At 30.6% G+C, this 16,459-nt stretch overlaps 2 protein-coding genes across 2 annotated transcripts; one reads left to right on the top strand and one right to left on the bottom strand.

Moving 5' to 3' along the window:
• Positions 1–400: 400 nt before the first annotated feature.
• On the top strand, positions 401–1,481 carry LOC117924784. Its single transcript, XM_034843499.1, has 3 exons — positions 401–518; positions 826–1,051; positions 1,118–1,481. The coding sequence occupies exons 1-3, from the start codon at positions 401–403 to the stop codon at positions 1,479–1,481; spliced, it is 708 nt and encodes a 235-aa protein (XP_034699390.1).
• A 2,136-nt stretch (positions 1,482–3,617) lies between these two features.
• Positions 3,618–13,489, bottom strand: LOC117924515 (receptor-like protein 1). Its single transcript, XM_034843144.1, has 4 exons — positions 13,182–13,489; positions 10,935–11,084; positions 7,917–8,063; positions 3,618–5,921 (listed from the first exon to the last, which is right to left on the bottom strand). Exons 3-4 carry the CDS (start codon positions 8,008–8,010, stop codon positions 4,099–4,101), a joined length of 1,917 nt encoding a protein of 638 aa, XP_034699035.1. The 5' UTR covers positions 8,011–8,063; positions 10,935–11,084; positions 13,182–13,489; the 3' UTR covers positions 3,618–4,098.
• Positions 13,490–16,459: the final 2,970 nt, after the last annotated feature.

Here is a 16,459-nt window from a genome sequence, read left to right as displayed (position 1 = left end):
ATTGAGAGACTGGAATAGGTTGGATTTCGGTAAAATGGAAGTCAATAAGACTTTGGCTTTGAATCAGGTGGATTTCTGTGACAAAGTAGAGTTAACCTTGCCTCTTACTGTTCATGAATTGGAAGCAAGGAGAGAAGCAAATGAGGACTTTAAAAAGTGGGTTTTTCTGGAAGAAATTTTGTGGAGACAGAAATCAAGGAAAGTTTGGCTGAGTGAGGGGGATAGGAACATTAGTTTCTTCCATAAGATGGCTAATGCTCATAGGAGGAAGAACATGATGTCTAGGGTCAAAATAAATGGTTCTTGGTTAACAGAGGAGAATGGGGTTAGAGATGGTGTGGTGAATGAGTTTAAGTTGTTGATGTCTGTTGCAAGATGATGGAGACCCAATATAAGTGGGATGTCCTTTGAGAGGTTGGAGTCTATGGATGCAACTAGACTGGATGAGCCGTTTTCGGAGCAGGAGGTGCTAGAAGCTCTTAAGGGATTTTGTGGGGACAAAGCGCTTGAGCCTGATGGTTTTCCTATGGCTTTTTGGCAATTTTATTAGGATTTTGTGAAGAAGAAGATCATGGATTTTTTTTAGGGAGTTTCATAACCATGGTCGGTTTGTTAAAAGTCTAAATGCAACGTCCCTTGTTTTGATCCTAAAAAAAAAAAAAAAAAAAAAACAGAAAACTTAAGGGACTTCAGGCCTATTAGTTTGGTGGGAGGGTTGTATAAGTGACTGGTTAAAGCTAGTGGTGGGTAAGGTGGTCTCTAAGGCTCAAAATGCTTTTGTGGAAGGAAGACAAATTTTGAATGTTGTCTTTGTTGTTAATGAAGTTATAGACTCGATATTGAAGAGCAATGAAGGGGCGGTGATGTGTAAGTTGGATATAGAAAATGCGTATGATCATGTGGACTGGTCCATCTTGTTTTCGGTCATGAGTATGATGGGTTTTGGGGAGAAATGGATCCGGTGGATGCAGTGGTGTATTTCCACAGCCAACTTTTATGTTCTGGTTAATGGGTCTTCTTCAGGTTTCTTCCAAAGTTCTAGGGGTTTAAGGTAGAGGGATCGCCTCTCTCCGTACCTATTTGTGATGATTATGGAGGTTCTTAGTTGTCTCTTAAGGTGTGCAGTAAATAAGGGTTTTTTGTTAGCCTTTAAGGTGAGGAGTAGAGGAAGTGAGGGGGTTCAGGTGTCTCACTTACTTTTCGCTGATGATACTTTGGTTTTCTATGGAGCTTCTAAGGATCAATTGTTGTATTTAAGTTGGATTTTAATGTGGTTTGAGGCCATGTTGGGGTTGAGAATTAATCTGGATAAAAGTGAGTTAATATCAATGGGTGGTGTGGAAAACGCGGAGGCTTTGGCCACAAATCTTGGGTGTAAGGTTGGAAGTCTTCCGTCCACTTATTTGGGATTGTCATTAGGTGCGCCTCATAGATCTGTGGCTGTTTGGGATGGAGTGGAGGATGCAGAAGAAATTGGCTAGATGGAAGAGCTAATACATCTGCAAAGGAGGAAGGATCACCTTGATTTGGAGCACTTTGGCGAGTATGCCCATTTACTTCATGTTTGTGCTTTTTATGCCTAGAAAGGTCAGATTGAGGATAGAGCAAATTCAGAGGGATTTTTCATGGGGAGGTGAGACCCTTGAGTAGAAACCTCAACTTGTTCGGTGGGGTTTGGTTTGCTTAGATAAGAGCAAAAAGGGGTTGAAGGTAAAGTACCTTTCTACCCTCAATAAGGCACTTTTGTGTAAATGGAGTTGGAGATTTGCAAAAGAGAGAGAGGCCTTTTGGAACCCAAGCATCCTTGGAAACAATTAAAGCAAATAAAGAGGGAAAAGAAACACAAAGAGGTTCATCCTCACACCATCTATCTTTCCAGAATTTCACCTTTTACCCATTCCCCACTACAAAATAGAGCCTACTACTTACAACACTCCACTCTTTCCTAAATGTCTTCCACAACCCCACACCATATCCACCTTTTACTTAGAACACCAACTCCCTTGCTCCTTCCCATACTTTCCCCTATGAGGGGGTGGGAGGGGGGGGGGGGTTGGAGCCCACACTTCTCCAGACCATTTAAAGATTAGGAAATGGATGAGGTGTGCAGATTCTTTTTGGGCCTTAATGAGAAGATAGTTCGATAGGCAGTGGAAGATAGGGTGATTTGGAGAGAGACTAAATGTGGGAAGTTTTTTGTTAAGTCTCTCTACAAATCATTAGTTTCAAGCCCTCCAGCCTTTTTCCCTTCGTCGGCCATTTGGAAAGTTTATGTGCAATCTAGAGTGAGTTTTTTTTTGGGTAGGAAGCAATGTGGGGAAAGGCTCTTACCTTGGATCAACTTCAAAAGAGAGGATGACCTTTAGCGAACAGATGTTATCTTTGTCAAAGGCACGAAGAATCAATAGATCACATTTTTCTCTGCTGTGCCAAGGCAAGGACTCTTTCGGCGTTGCTTTGCTATCTTTTTAGGGTGCAGTGGGCACTGTCGGCCACAGTTAAGGTGACGCTACTATGATGGGACAAGTCTTTTGTGGGAAAAAAGAGGAAGGGAGTTTGGAAAGCAAGCCTTTTGTGTCTTTTTTGGACGGTTTGTAAGGCAAGAAACAAAGTTGTCTTTGAGGAAGAAGAGTTGTCAATCCAAAGACTTAAGAATTCTTTTATATATTTCCTTTGGTCAGAGATGAAACTATTTATAAAAGATGGTCCTTGGACTTTAGTTGATTTTATTGATTGGGTGGGAACCTGTTGAGGGTGGGGTTCGGGCTGCACCTCCGTCCTTAGCATCCAGCTAAGGAGTGGGTTCTTCTTTGTAATCTTTAAGTCGTTGCTTTGACAGTTTTTTAATACAATTTTATCATTTACTTATAAATAAAAAAAAAATAAAATCTTAATAGCTCTCTTTGCATAACTTCTTGTAGACTTGTGGATTCCATAGTCGTTTGTGGTTGTTGCCTTTTTTTCTCAAGTGCTAAATTTGTACACCACCACCCCTTTCCCCCTACACCCCCCCCCCCCCCCCCCCCCAAAAAAAAAAAAAAATAGTGCACTAAGGGGCACTAAGGGGCACTAAGGGGCTTGAATTTGAAAGAGAGGACACTCAAGGTCCAATTTTAATAAATCTTACTTTATATATTTTGTATAATAATTACATACAAAAGAAATATACTTATAAATAGTTTTAAAAATAATTATACATATCATCATTATCATTTTCTTTATATCCTTAAACTTATCCAAACTAAGAATTAAATGTGTGTTTTCAAATTCCTTAAATTATTATCAAATGTCACATATTTTATAAGTTAATATACATTATTTTCTTCACTAAGCTAGCTTCAATATGTGCATTAGTAGTTGTTTTATCATTTTCTGTAAGTTTCAATATTTTTTAGTTTGATCAATTTTCGTTTTACCGATCTTTTTTTATTTGAATTTGGGTCCCTTGTTTCCAATATTTCTCTTTGTTTCCCTAAATCCAAGTATTCATATTTTCATAAATTCTCATATTCAAAATGGGATAAATTAATGGGATGAATTAGATAATAACAACATTAGTCAAGTCATCCCTGGAAGTTTTATTGAAAGAGAATTTTGAAACATAAAATCGTGAAGTAGAAACCACGCTTGGCACTCTAATGAAACATAAAATTATTCAGTAGCAACTACATTTTAATAGCAGAATCAAACATACAAAAGTTCATTTATTCGAACATTGGACTTAGCTTATCAACCCCTCAACCGAAGAAAAGGGACATGCTCTCCAATGAAATAAAATAGTAGTTCTCAGTAATAGGAGTTCAAGTAGAGAAAAGCAACGATGCATAAGAATGCCACTCCATATGATCCTCCAAAACTCCATAAGAATATGGCTTCCCAAGAGCTATTTTCTCTGTTGTCTGAAACTGGTGGTTTGACTGCAGGTGGGGCACTAGTGACAGTGCAACTTTGATCTAATGGCAGCCCACATAGAAGAGGGTTGCCCTCGTAACTGCTTTGTTCAAATGTTGCAAACTGAAACTTCCTCTCTGGAGTCTTACCTGATAAATTGTTGTGAGCGACAGTGAAAATCGTCAAGAAGTTTAACTCTATTACCATCTATGGTGGAATTTGACCTATCAATCTATTGTGGGATAGGTCCAAGCTTTCTATTTCCTTTAGGTTGGAAAATGTATGTGGAATAGATCCTGTCAACTGGTTGTACGATAAGTTTAGAGTATGAATCCCACTTAGATTTCCAATTTCTGGAGGAATTGGACCTGCCAATTCGTTCCCTGAAAGATCCAATCCAGACATCAAGTACAAGATGTTTCCCATATAAGATTCGGACCTATTCTTTGTTATGAACTCTATTTTTTCACTTTCAGCGGATGTCTTAACACTGAAATCCATATCCACGTACACAGAAAGTTGATTTTCATATGAATATGTTTCTAGGAAAACACCCCACCACCAAAAGCCTTCCATAAAAAATGTGTCATCCATTAATGCAACTTCTCTTCCAAAAGTTATATTATCTAGGCAAGAAGGTATGGATCCGGAAAGATGATTATGAGAAAGATCCAGTATGCTGATTGATTTGAGCTGACACAAATGAAGAGGAATTGAGTCTTCAAGTTGATTTCCTTTCAAGAGAAGAACCCTCAATTTTGAAAGTAAACTAATCCAATGGGGAATTGGGCTTGATAGTTTGTTATCCCTCAAATTCAATGTCACAAGAGAGGTAGCTTCAGCTAGAACATGGGGTATAGGTCCTGTTAGTTCATTGCTTTCCAAATGTAAAAACTTCATGTTTGTTAGTTTGGCACAAAGAGGAAGGGTTGGGCCAATTTTGTTGTGAGAAAGGTCTAAAAAGCGTAGTTCATTGAGTTTGCAAAAGCCTGTTGGCACAGCACCATCCAAATAATTTCTAGACAAGATAAGTGTCCTCAAGGCTGAGAAGTCTCCAATCGAATCTGGAATTTGACCCATCAACGAGTTGGAGCTGACATCCAACAATAGTAGGGAAGAGCTATTCAAAAATCCACGAGAAATCTCTCCCCAGAAGTCATTGTTATCCAAAGACAAAGAGGATAACTGTGTCAAGTTCGACTTTGTGGGAAGAGTGTCATGTAAACTGTTGTTGGATAGCTTTAAAACCTCCAATGAGATGCAACCCATCATCATGTGCTCAGGTAGTTGTCCCGAGAGATTATTGTTTGACAAATCTAAAGATCTCAACTGTTCCATGTCACCCATCGAGGAAGGAATATTACCTTGTAATGCATTTCCAGACAAGTTTAAGACCTCCAACCTTGGAAAAATAGAGCCGATGAAAGGTGGAAGCTCTCCATGAATGCAATTCAAGGATAAATCAAGCAAACGCATGTGGTAATGTATTGAACTTGAGCCCAAATCAAGAACACCTGTCAAGCTGTTACTTTCAAAGCTTAGGTATTCTAGTTTAGTATTATTGGCTAATAACCAGGTCGGGACTTCTCCTGTCATATTGTTGTAGCCAAAGTCGACCACTCTCAGATCATATTGACTCAAAAGAAAGCTGGGTACAACTTGGCTTGGCCAATTGAGGGTGCAGTTGGATAATCGGAGGGTTTTCAATTGAAATAGAGGAAATGACCATGTTGGATTTTCAGTCTCAACCTTCAAATACTTGTTATTGCTAGAAAGTTTGAAAACCTCGAGTCTGGAGTGGTTGAAGAGTGAACCAAAATAGATTGAGCCCTCGAAATGATTGTAAGAAAGAGAAATGTACTCGAGTGACTTCAGATTGGAGAAAAGAGATGGAGGAATAGTTCCACGGAAATCATTTCCGGATAGGTCAAGCAAACGTAGGGATGTCAAATTGTTGAGACATGCTGGAAGACTACCCTGAAATCCATTATAACTAAGATCCAGCTCTTCAAGGTTGAGTTTGCACAAGCCTGTAAAAGTGAAACATGTAATTTATAATTACAATTAAAAGTAGTGGCAACAACTACTAAGGGAAAAATATATTCTGGATTATCTTGGCTGATAAATGTCACCACAATTCCTAAGGTAACTTGTTGATAATTTTAAATATTTTTGTAATTATATTTTTATTTTTATTAATAATAAATATGTTTACCCTCTCAATCTTTTTATTTCTTGTTTTAGAAAATAAAATTCCCTAGCATTTTTAAGAAGCCAAACATGTACCTGTTAATATCTAAAATGCCAAATAAAATTTCATCATTTAAATATACATTTATAATTACTGCACATATTATTCCTCGTACTATTTTCTCCTTTAATTCTTAAAATTTATTTTAAAATAATGTTTGTCAATTACATCCACTAGTTGACACTACTATTTTGTTTAAATTTTTTAAAGTTGTGTGATAGAGTTAACTGGGAAATTTTAGTGGTAAAAGGCAAATTAAAGAGATGCAAATGGAATACTAAAATATGAAAAAAAAAAAAAAAAAAAAAAAAAGACATTAGGAAATAAACTAGGGAGGAAAAAAGTATAAAAAAATAAAAAATAGATTTATGCTATGTTTGGTTGCTAGAAAGTTTGATTAGAAATGTAAAGACCAAAAAATAGAGAAAGGTAAAAGGAAAAAAAAATGAAGCAAAATAAAAAATAGCTTTAAAGTTAATAAAACTTTAAATTCTTTTCACATATTTAACTCTTATATATAAAAATTAAATAATGAAAATATTCATAATTTTCTTTCATAGTAAAACTAAATATGAAAACATCATTTTTCTTGGCATTTTATTTTTATTTCCTTAATACTTTCTGCTAACCAAACATAACATTAAAGTTAATAAATTATTTATATATAATACTTCAAACTCAATTCACTTATTATAACTTTTTATATAAAGATTAAATTTTTGAAAATGTATAAGTTTTTTTACTAATTTTAATTATATTTTATTAATTTTCTTTTATATTTTTCACATTACAATCAAACATGACAAAATTATTTTCCTTTATTTTCTTTAGAACTTTCCAAGAACCAAACATAGCCTAAGATTTACTGTACTACAACCTTGAACATGATTAAATTGACCATAGAATGGACTTTACCGATTGATTCTATATAACTTCATGTAAGGAGGGACAAGTTTTGAGAGTTAAAATTGACATGCAAATCAAGTAGCTACAACCAATCAAGGGACTCAAATTTAGCTAAAAGCTTGTTTGACAGTGATTCTAGAAAACATTTTAAACATTTTTACCACTTGAAAACAACTTTTTCGATAAAAGAAAAAAAGAAAAAAAAATAAGTATTAGAAAGATTACAAATACTTCATAGAATTACTACCAAATAGACTTGAAATGTTGAACATAGAACTGCAAATAAGTCACATTTGTGTTTTTGAGTTCCTTGTATCAAACTCAAAATCGTCAATTAATCAAACTTAGAATTTCCATAAACCATACTTATTTGTGTTATTCAACATGATGTCTATACATGTGCATGCGTCATCAAACTTAAAATTATCAATCAAATATAGAATTGTGAATAAGTCATACTTTTGTATATAGGTGTTACTCATGCATCATCAAACTTAAAATTATCAATCAAATTTAGAATTGGGAATAAGTCATACTTTCGTATATAGGTGTTACTCAATGTGATGTGTGTGGATATAAGTTCAATTTAGATAAAAAAAAAATTTGATGAATCATAAAGGAAGTACAGGGTAAGAATTAAATGATTAAAAATATAATTTTAAATCAAAATATGATGAATCATAAAAAGTGCAATGTGAAATGTAATTAAAGAAAATTCAGTTGTTTCAATTTTATTTTCTAACTCTAATAAAGCTTGTTTTACAAATTGGAATAAATATATTTGCAACTTAGAATAACACTCACATGGGAACTAGTTATCAAAACTATGTTTGGAATCCATAAAAAATTCAAAATCCTAGCCACTTACCTTCCATGGATAAAGATCCATTTAAATTATTATGGTGAAGAGATAAGGATTTAAGATAGCTCAAAGTGCCAATAATCGGTGGAATGCCACCCATTAAAATATTGTTCCCTAGATTCAACACCTCCAGCCTACTCAAATATTTTAGTCCTATCAAACAATGGACAAATAGATTAGCATTACGAGCAAACTGAAGATATACTACATGATTTTATTAGAGTTAAGATGCACACTCCTTGCAATTGGGAAGAATTTATATGATTGACCTCAACATTTAGAACCTTGAGTGAGGGTAGGGCACTTAAAATTGGAATTGTTCTCAAATCATTCACTCCAACATCCAGAACTCGTAATTTCTTCAATCCTAGTAAGTCTTGAAGGGCTACATTAATAAATAAATAATATTCATATGTTTTGCTTATGGATTTGAAAGTTATACTTGTAATTAATTTTAGGTTATTGGGCATATAGAAACATGACCAAGAATATCCAATATAATAAAATATTTCAAAATAGTTTTAAATATAACTTAATTATTTGAAGCAAATATTTGTAAATGTTACTGTAGAATCAAAGGGGTAATTAAGATTACCTTAATTATATATTGTGAAAAAAACTAGTTTATGTCAATTTGATTGTGAAAAATTACAATAAAGAATAATGATAGGATGGAGAAAATAAGAGAACAAAAATAAATAGAAATTGTAGAATTTACATAACGATTTACGTTTTCAACCAAAGCCTATATAAATTGGTTCTATTCAATTTGATTAGAAAACAAACTAGTTTATGTCAATTGCAATAAACTTAAAATGCCTAAAATTTGGTATGCAAGCTAGAAGGCATTATAAGCTATTGTAGCTTACTTAAGCCCATCATTCTACTACAACACCTTCCTCTGATTCTCCGTACTTAAATACATTATCTGGAATTTTATAGAAGACAGGTTGTAGCTGGTGTTATTGCTTCCCTGGGCAGCCTATCTTGCTTATGATTTTTATGGTTGGGAGCTGGTGATATTAAATAAGACTTGTCCTGAAATTTATTTATTTGTGTATTTATTTTTGAAATTCTAATTTAGGTTCCTTGCGTTCCTATCCAAGCGAAAAAAATTTGATGCCCCAGGCTTAGTTATAAGAGCCGAGGCCTTATGATTGCATGTGGGCCGTTTGCCAACTCTTGGGCCGGCTATATATAAATGAAAGATTCATTTACATAGCCTAGAGGGAGAGGCCAGGGTATCAAACCCCTAGATGGTGGGGGTACAGAAACTGCAATGACAGTCTTTGGGATGGCTTCTTATTTTTGTTTTAAACCGTCACAATTTTTAGAAAACAATATTGGTATTATAAAATTTTTATTAAACATGAAAAAAAAAAATTAAATCAAAATATAACATCTAAAAAAAAAAACTGCATTTTCCTAGCTTGCACAAAACCCTTTTTCAAATCATAAATTCTTTGAATAAAATTAATGAAATAGACATAAAAACTCTTATTGAGCATGAAAAAGAGTTTTTTGACTTTTTAAAAATCAGACAAACAAGCCCTAAGGCACATAAAAGCTCTTTTGTTTCTTACCACAACTCCTACTCAAATTGCTTACCAATTGCTCAAAAAAGTAACAAGCTAGTTCAAAAAGTATTATAATACACTAATTTCCTGGGGCAACACACAATCTAATCTTAAATTAAAAGTATATAAAGAGAGATGAAAAAAAGATGGAGAGAGGACTAAGAGAATAAATAACAAATAGTTGCAAGAATAATGTTGCCACTTATTATTACTGTTCCAAGTTAAAATTGAAATTTCGTATTTTTGGATTTTACTTAAATTGAGCTAACATATTCAAAAAATTAAGGAACCCATAAAGAAGACAATAAAAGTTGGACTACCCAATAAACTTAATTTAGATTAAGAGTAATATTCATTTTTTTTAAAAAATTAAGAATTAGAGAAATTTTAATGAAATATGAAAAAATATTAGAAAGGTGGTAAATGGAGTGTAAAACAGAGAAGAAAGGTACATTAGTTATAAGGAAAGTGATGTTATCTAATGCCACAAAAATACAAAAGCTTAGTTTTACCTTCCCTAAAATACTAATTTTAAATTTATACAAATATAAAAAATAAACCTTTTTATACCATAAATAAATAAAACAAATTTTTGTTATTTTATTTTCAAATTCTATTAAACTATTGATTGGAAAGCTAAAAATTATATTGATAATCTTTTAATGATCTGTTTTTTTTTTTTTTGTTTTTTTTTAATTCTTTGTATACTAATTAAATACAAAACAAATATTTAAGTAAAATTTTAAATATTTTTAAACACTGCCATATTTAAAAAAGAATCACACATGTATAATTATTTTATTTATATTCTTAAATAAATTGAAATTATGTAGATCATCATTTTATTATGAAAAAAATTAAAGAGATTATTATATATATATATATATATATTAGTTTTTTTTAAATCAAAATTTTGATTGGATATTTCAATCGTGAAATACTTGCACCTACATTTATTATACAAATACCAACCGAACTTGTTCCTCCTTATCTTTACCATTTTCCCCATCTTGTTAATTATTTTTTACAATTTTCATTGAAATTTTACTTTCTACATATCTAAATTATTTTCTCCATTCCACAAGCAAATAATTTATGGTAAATTGATAATCACTTTCTTTTGAATTTTTTTTGTAGACTTTTGAGGATCTGGTGAGCTCTGCCGCAAATAGCTGTGTTCTTTATAATGGGTTGGGCTTTGGGTTCCCCTAAATTCCATATGTGTATCATTCTATTTATAAGGCAGATGTGTATCATTTCTTATTCTGTGAAATTTCTTTTTCACACATAATCAGTGGAATACTACCCATTAAACTATTAAACATTAGATTCGACACCTTCAACCTGCTCAAATATTTTAGTTTTATCAAACAATGATACATAGGTTAGTATTAGGAGTGCACTGAAGATATACCACATGCTTTTATTAGAGTTAAGATGCACACACCTTGCAATTGGGAAGAATTTATATCATTGAAGCTAAGATCCAGAACCTTGAGTGAAGGTAGGGCACTTAAATTTGGAATTGTTGTCAAATGATTCCCTCTAACATTCAGAACTCGTAATTTTTTCAATCTTAGTAAGCCTTGAATGCCTCCTGCAATATTAATAAATAAATAATATTTATACTTATTGCTTGTAGATTTGAAAGTTCCAACTAATTTTTAGATAGCGAGTATAATAGAAACATTGATGAGAATATCCAAGACAATAAAAATATTTCAAAATAGTTACTACAAAATTAAACAAAGAGTAATTGAAATTACCTTAAAATTTTAGCTGAGAATATTTAAGAACTAAAATGAATAAAAACTAGAGTATGAGGATATGGAAAAAAAAATATAATATATATTGTGAAAAACCACGACAAAGGATAATAAAAGGAAGAAGAAAATAAGAGAACAAAAATAAAAAATATAGAATTTACACAATGATTTACGTTGTTCAATCAAAAGTCTATATAAATTGGTTTTATTCAATTCGATTAGAAAACAAACTACTTATGTCAATTGCAATAAAACTTAAAATGCCTAAAATTTGGTATGCAAGTCCAAAGGCATTATTTGTACTATTGCAACTTGCTGAAGCCCATCATTCTACTATAACCCAAATAAGTAACAAGCTAGTTCTAAAAGTATAATAATACACAAGTATAGATAACTGGTCATATTGAGAGATACTTTATTAATGGAATTAAATCATTAAAGCTTGCTTTAGAAAATAATTTTATGAGGATTTGAGGATTGGGCTATTGTTACAATATTCCCCAAGCTAAGTTCATTTGATTATGAAATTCAACTTTATCTAAGTCCAATACATAGTTGACGCATAGGATAAGCATTGAAGGAATGATAGACCCCAACATTCAATCTTATGGGTATACTTTTATTTTAACCATTAATCTTTATTTCACCTCTTTCATTTACTTCCAAATCAAATTCTTTTTATCATTTCATAATTTTTAATATATTTATTTGTTTTTCCTCTTCTCAATGTCACACTCTAAATTCCTCTTCACTGGGAGACACAACACTTAGATGGTATTTGTTTTTAATTTAATACTAAATGTCATTTGCTTTCATACTTTAGACAATTTGGTTTAATTTTTATTTTTTACTTATTGCTTTTTTTAAAATCTTTTTTATTGAATAGAAAAAACCAATTTTCAATTTGTTTTCGAACTAGATAATTTGGTTTAACTTTTTATTTTTTTTCTTATTACTTATTTTTTTTAATTTTTTTTATTGAATAGAAAGAGCCAAAATTAACTTTTTGCTTAATACTAAAAATAACTTTTTAAAACAACCAAAACACAATCTCAATACAACTATCATCCTATTAATATTTAATATTTAATAGAAATAAAATAATAAAAAAACAAATAATTTAATACTTAATACTCTTAAGTTACATTAAATTTTATTTAGATTTAAGTAAAAATACAAATACTATCTTAGTCTTTTATAAATTACTACAAGTGCATCCTTACAGTACTTAGGAAGAAGCCATGCATTGAAGTGCTGCAAACATTCAACTCATATTGGCAATTGTATACTCAACTTCAACTATAGACAATTAAGAAATGCAATTTATCTTTTTCCTTATCAGCAAGGCTACTAAAGAATGGGCAAGAAAGAAACAAGCATTGGAATGTTTTTGCTATATATCATCTCCCTCCTCGTCCAATCTATATCTAGTCTAGATTTTGTGATTTTATCCAACTTTCTATGTGAATTCTTTATTTATTTATCCATATGGTAAAAACACAAATAAGATAGGAGGACTCACTTAACTACGGACATCTCTAATCAACATAGGTAAATAACTAATTTGGTAAATAATAATTTTATTTAATTCTTTTATTAATAATGATGAGAAAGTAAAACTTTCCTCATTACTCCTAATGAATTAAAGTAAAAAGATTTCATCTCTAGCTCCGTAAACAATATTAGAAATAATTAATAACATTAAAACATGTATTTAGAGTATAGAAATGAAGCATGCAGCGTCCACTGTATGGTGACATAAAAAGAAAAAAATGGAGGATTTTAAATTAATCAAAAAATTAATTTTTATTTTTAATTTCTTTCTTCTTTTGAATCAAAATATTTTTTTTCTTCAACATTAGATTAAATGTTGATGATGAAATGGTAATATATTTAAAAAACCATAGGCATGAGAGAGAGCCACCAACCTGTCAAATGGTTGCCATTCAGATCTAATATTTGAAGTTGCTGGAAGGGAAGAAGTAGGGAGGCATTCAAGGACCACTCTCCCAACTCAAAGTCTCTGATGAAACGGAGAGAAAGTCGGATGACTCGGTTTGTTTTGTTATCACATGTGACATATTCCCATCTGCAGCAATCACCAACCTCCCCTCCCCAAGAAGAAAGGGCTGTGCCAGTTGGGTGATTGATGGAAGCTTTAAGTTGCAAAAGACCAACTTTTTCTTCTTCCAAGCACCCTAAACTTCCATAACCAAGTAGTAGACTTAAAAAAGTCCCATAAACTGCAATATACAAACTGGAAGAGACTTCCATCTTTCAGCTTTAAGTTGCTATTGACTGTCGAATGTATATATTCTCATACTTGGGGATACATATTTATAATAAAATTTGCAGTCGCCGAGTTTGAAATTTTCAATGACTAAGATACTATTTGTATAGGACTTTAACCTGATATAAAAAAAATTAAGACGTAGATAAATTTTAATGAAATATGAATTGGTAAATGGAAGTGTAAAATAAACAAAAAAAAAAAAAAGTAATAGAAATAAGGGAAATCATGTTATTTAAGTGCAACAAAAATACATAAGGTTAGTTTACCTTTCCTAAAATACTAATTTTATATTTATACAAAAATGATCAAAGATCAAAAAAGAACTCTTTATACTATAAAGAAATAAATAAAACAAATTATTGCTATTTTATAGTCAAATTCTATTAAACTATTGATTGGAAATCTAAAAATCATTCTGATTATCTATTATTCAACTGGTTTTTTTTTTCTTCTTGTAGTGATTAAATACAAAACAAATATGTAATTAAGATTATAAATATTTTTTAACACTATTGTATTAAAAACGGTTTATAATTTTTATTACTTGTTTTATAATTTTTTTTTATTTTTTTTTAATGTTTCTGTGAGCTTTAATTTTTATTGCAAAAATTAGATTCTATATTTCAATAAAATTCAATCATGAAATCGTTGCACCTACCTTCGTACGAGTGAACATGTTTCTCCTCTTTACTATTTTCCCTATCTTATCATTGAAGTTCTACTTTCTACACGTCTAAATTACTAGGTTCATTCCACAGGTAAATAATCCATGGTAAATTGATAATCACTTTCTTTTGCATTTCTTTTCCAGACTTTTGGGGAGTTGGCGAACTCTATCCCCAAGCATAGTTATCATCTTTATGTCACTCATGGCCCATATTATTCATTCTCTTATTATTGAATTTTTTTTCCACATCTTTGACTTAATCAAATTGATGTTTAGTTCTATCTCCAGCAATGGTTACACAAATTCCATATCTTTCTGTCTTCCACACAAATTTCATCCTTTTAAAAATTTCCATAAACCTTTATATCTAATTCCATCCTCTTAAAAATTTCCACAAACTTTTATGTCAATTTCATAGTTAACCCAATTCCACACAGTAGTCTTCTCTTTCCATCATCAGTAGGGTACTAGAAATCCGTTGAGAGAATTTAGAGTGACAATGAATTTGTGACTCCTTCAATCTGTTGTCATTTTCCTCCTTTTAATTTATGCGTTTTAATTTATAATATTATTTCTATAAATATTATTATTTTTGTTATTATTATAGTTGACAATTAACAATAATAATAACATTTTATAATATTATTATTTTTAATTTTATTATTACTAGTATTATTATTCTTAAAAATGCTATTAATTTTATTATTATTTCAATTTATTCTTTTCTTTTAATGCTTATCATTATTAATGCTACTACTTAGTATTATTTTAAAAAATTATATAATATGACTATTATTACTATGATTCTTAAAAAGAAATATTATTAATTTTGTTATACTCATTGTGATTACTTTTCTTTGATTTAGACTCTCTTTGAAGATTCAAAGTGACTACAAAATTAACTTGAGATTACATAGGTAAATAAGGTTGAGATAATTGGGAATAATGATGTAGAAGGTAAAAAATAAACTTATATGAAAATTTGAGAAAAAAATTAATTTGAAAAAGAAGTTTAAATTGAGAATTTAAAAAGGAATTTAAAAAAAAAAAAAAAAAAAACTCTTTGAATTTTAAAAAACATCTTTTCAAATATTTCCAAAATTTGCTAAGTTTCCTAAATTATTTTCTTAATAAAATATATTTACTAAATCAAGTATAAATCCACTAAGATTTATTTAATATAAATATGCCTCCTGGAAGAGTCCTTGCATGTTTAAGTTTTAAGTAATTATTCTTTGCAAGATTTGAAATTCTTAAAAAGGTGTTCATTTTCATCTTTGGGTTCATGAAATAGATTCATATTCCCTCAAGGTGTTGATGAGTTTACTAAAGAGCACAGTGGTGTATTGCCTCATGAAAGTGGGATTAAGTATAGGTTTTGGGATGTAAGTCTCATGAAGTAATAGTTTTTGCCCACATGGTTTTTACATCCACAAAGTAAGAAGGCTTTATGGATAGTTTTTCACCTATATCCTATGTCATTGTATGTGATTGAAATTCTTGTATTGATTATTAATTTTCAATCTAATTAAAGAATTCATCATAAAAAAAAATAAAATTGGTAAACTTTAGGCTAATTGAATAAAAGACTATCTATCCCTTCACACCTGATCAAGTAATTTCATAAAACAAAATCATAAACCTTCAATTAGTATTAAAGTAGGGGAAAGTTTTAAAATCAATTAACACAATCAAATATACGTTTTTGTTTTTAGGAATAAAAAACTATTTTTCATAATTTAGTTTTAAAATACAAATTTGTTCTTAATTAAAACACTAAAAAAACAATTCTTAAAAGTTATTTTTTAGAACTACTTTCAAAAACACCTCCTTAATCATTTTAGTTATTTTTTGCTACTTTCTAATGATTATTTTAAAAGATAATTATATAAATATAGAAAATGATAAAAATAAAGCATTATAGATAAAAAATTATTTAAAAATATAAAAAAGAAGTTCCCAACAGATTTTTATTTTATAAAATGATTTTTAACATGAGTTTTAAAAGTTTTAATTTAGCAACAGTACAATTCTCTAGGTTTATGTCAATTTCTACCACCTACCTTTATTAGATATAAATACCAGATAAACCATTTTGCCCGTTTTATTAATTCTCTTTTACATTTTTTAGTTACTACTTTCTTCTTTTCCCATTTTGTTTGTGTTCTTTGGTATTCATTTTCTTTTGAATTTTTTTTTCCACTGGCTTTTCAGGAATTCGTTATCGTCTTTATGTCGTTCGTGGC

This window comes from Vitis riparia, chromosome 11 (assembly GCF_004353265.1).
Source record: "Vitis riparia cultivar Riparia Gloire de Montpellier isolate 1030 chromosome 11, EGFV_Vit.rip_1.0, whole genome shotgun sequence".
NCBI classification, from domain to species: domain Eukaryota; kingdom Viridiplantae; phylum Streptophyta; class Magnoliopsida; order Vitales; family Vitaceae; genus Vitis; species Vitis riparia.
The sequence above is the reverse complement of the archived record's forward strand: the minus strand, read 5'-3'. Positions and strand labels throughout refer to the sequence as shown.

Coding starts and splice junctions, on each gene's coding strand:
- LOC117924784 (XM_034843499.1), top strand. CDS start 401: ATGTCCTTTGAGAGGTTGGAGTCTATGGATGCAACTAGACTGGATGAG. Junction 519..825: donor CAAAGCGCTTGAGCCTGATG/GTTTTCCTATGG, acceptor TTGTTAATGAAG/TTATAGACTCGATATTGAAG. Junction 1,052..1,117: donor CAAAGTTCTAGGGGTTTAAG/GTAGAGGGATCG, acceptor TTGTCTCTTAAG/GTGTGCAGTAAATAAGGGTT.
- LOC117924515 (XM_034843144.1), bottom strand. CDS start 8,010: ATGGGTGGCATTCCACCGATTATTGGCACTTTGAGCTATCTTAAATCC. Junction 5,922..7,916: donor TGGATCTTTATCCATGGAAG/GTAAGTGGCTAG, acceptor TCACTTTTACAG/GCTTGTGCAAACTCAACCTT.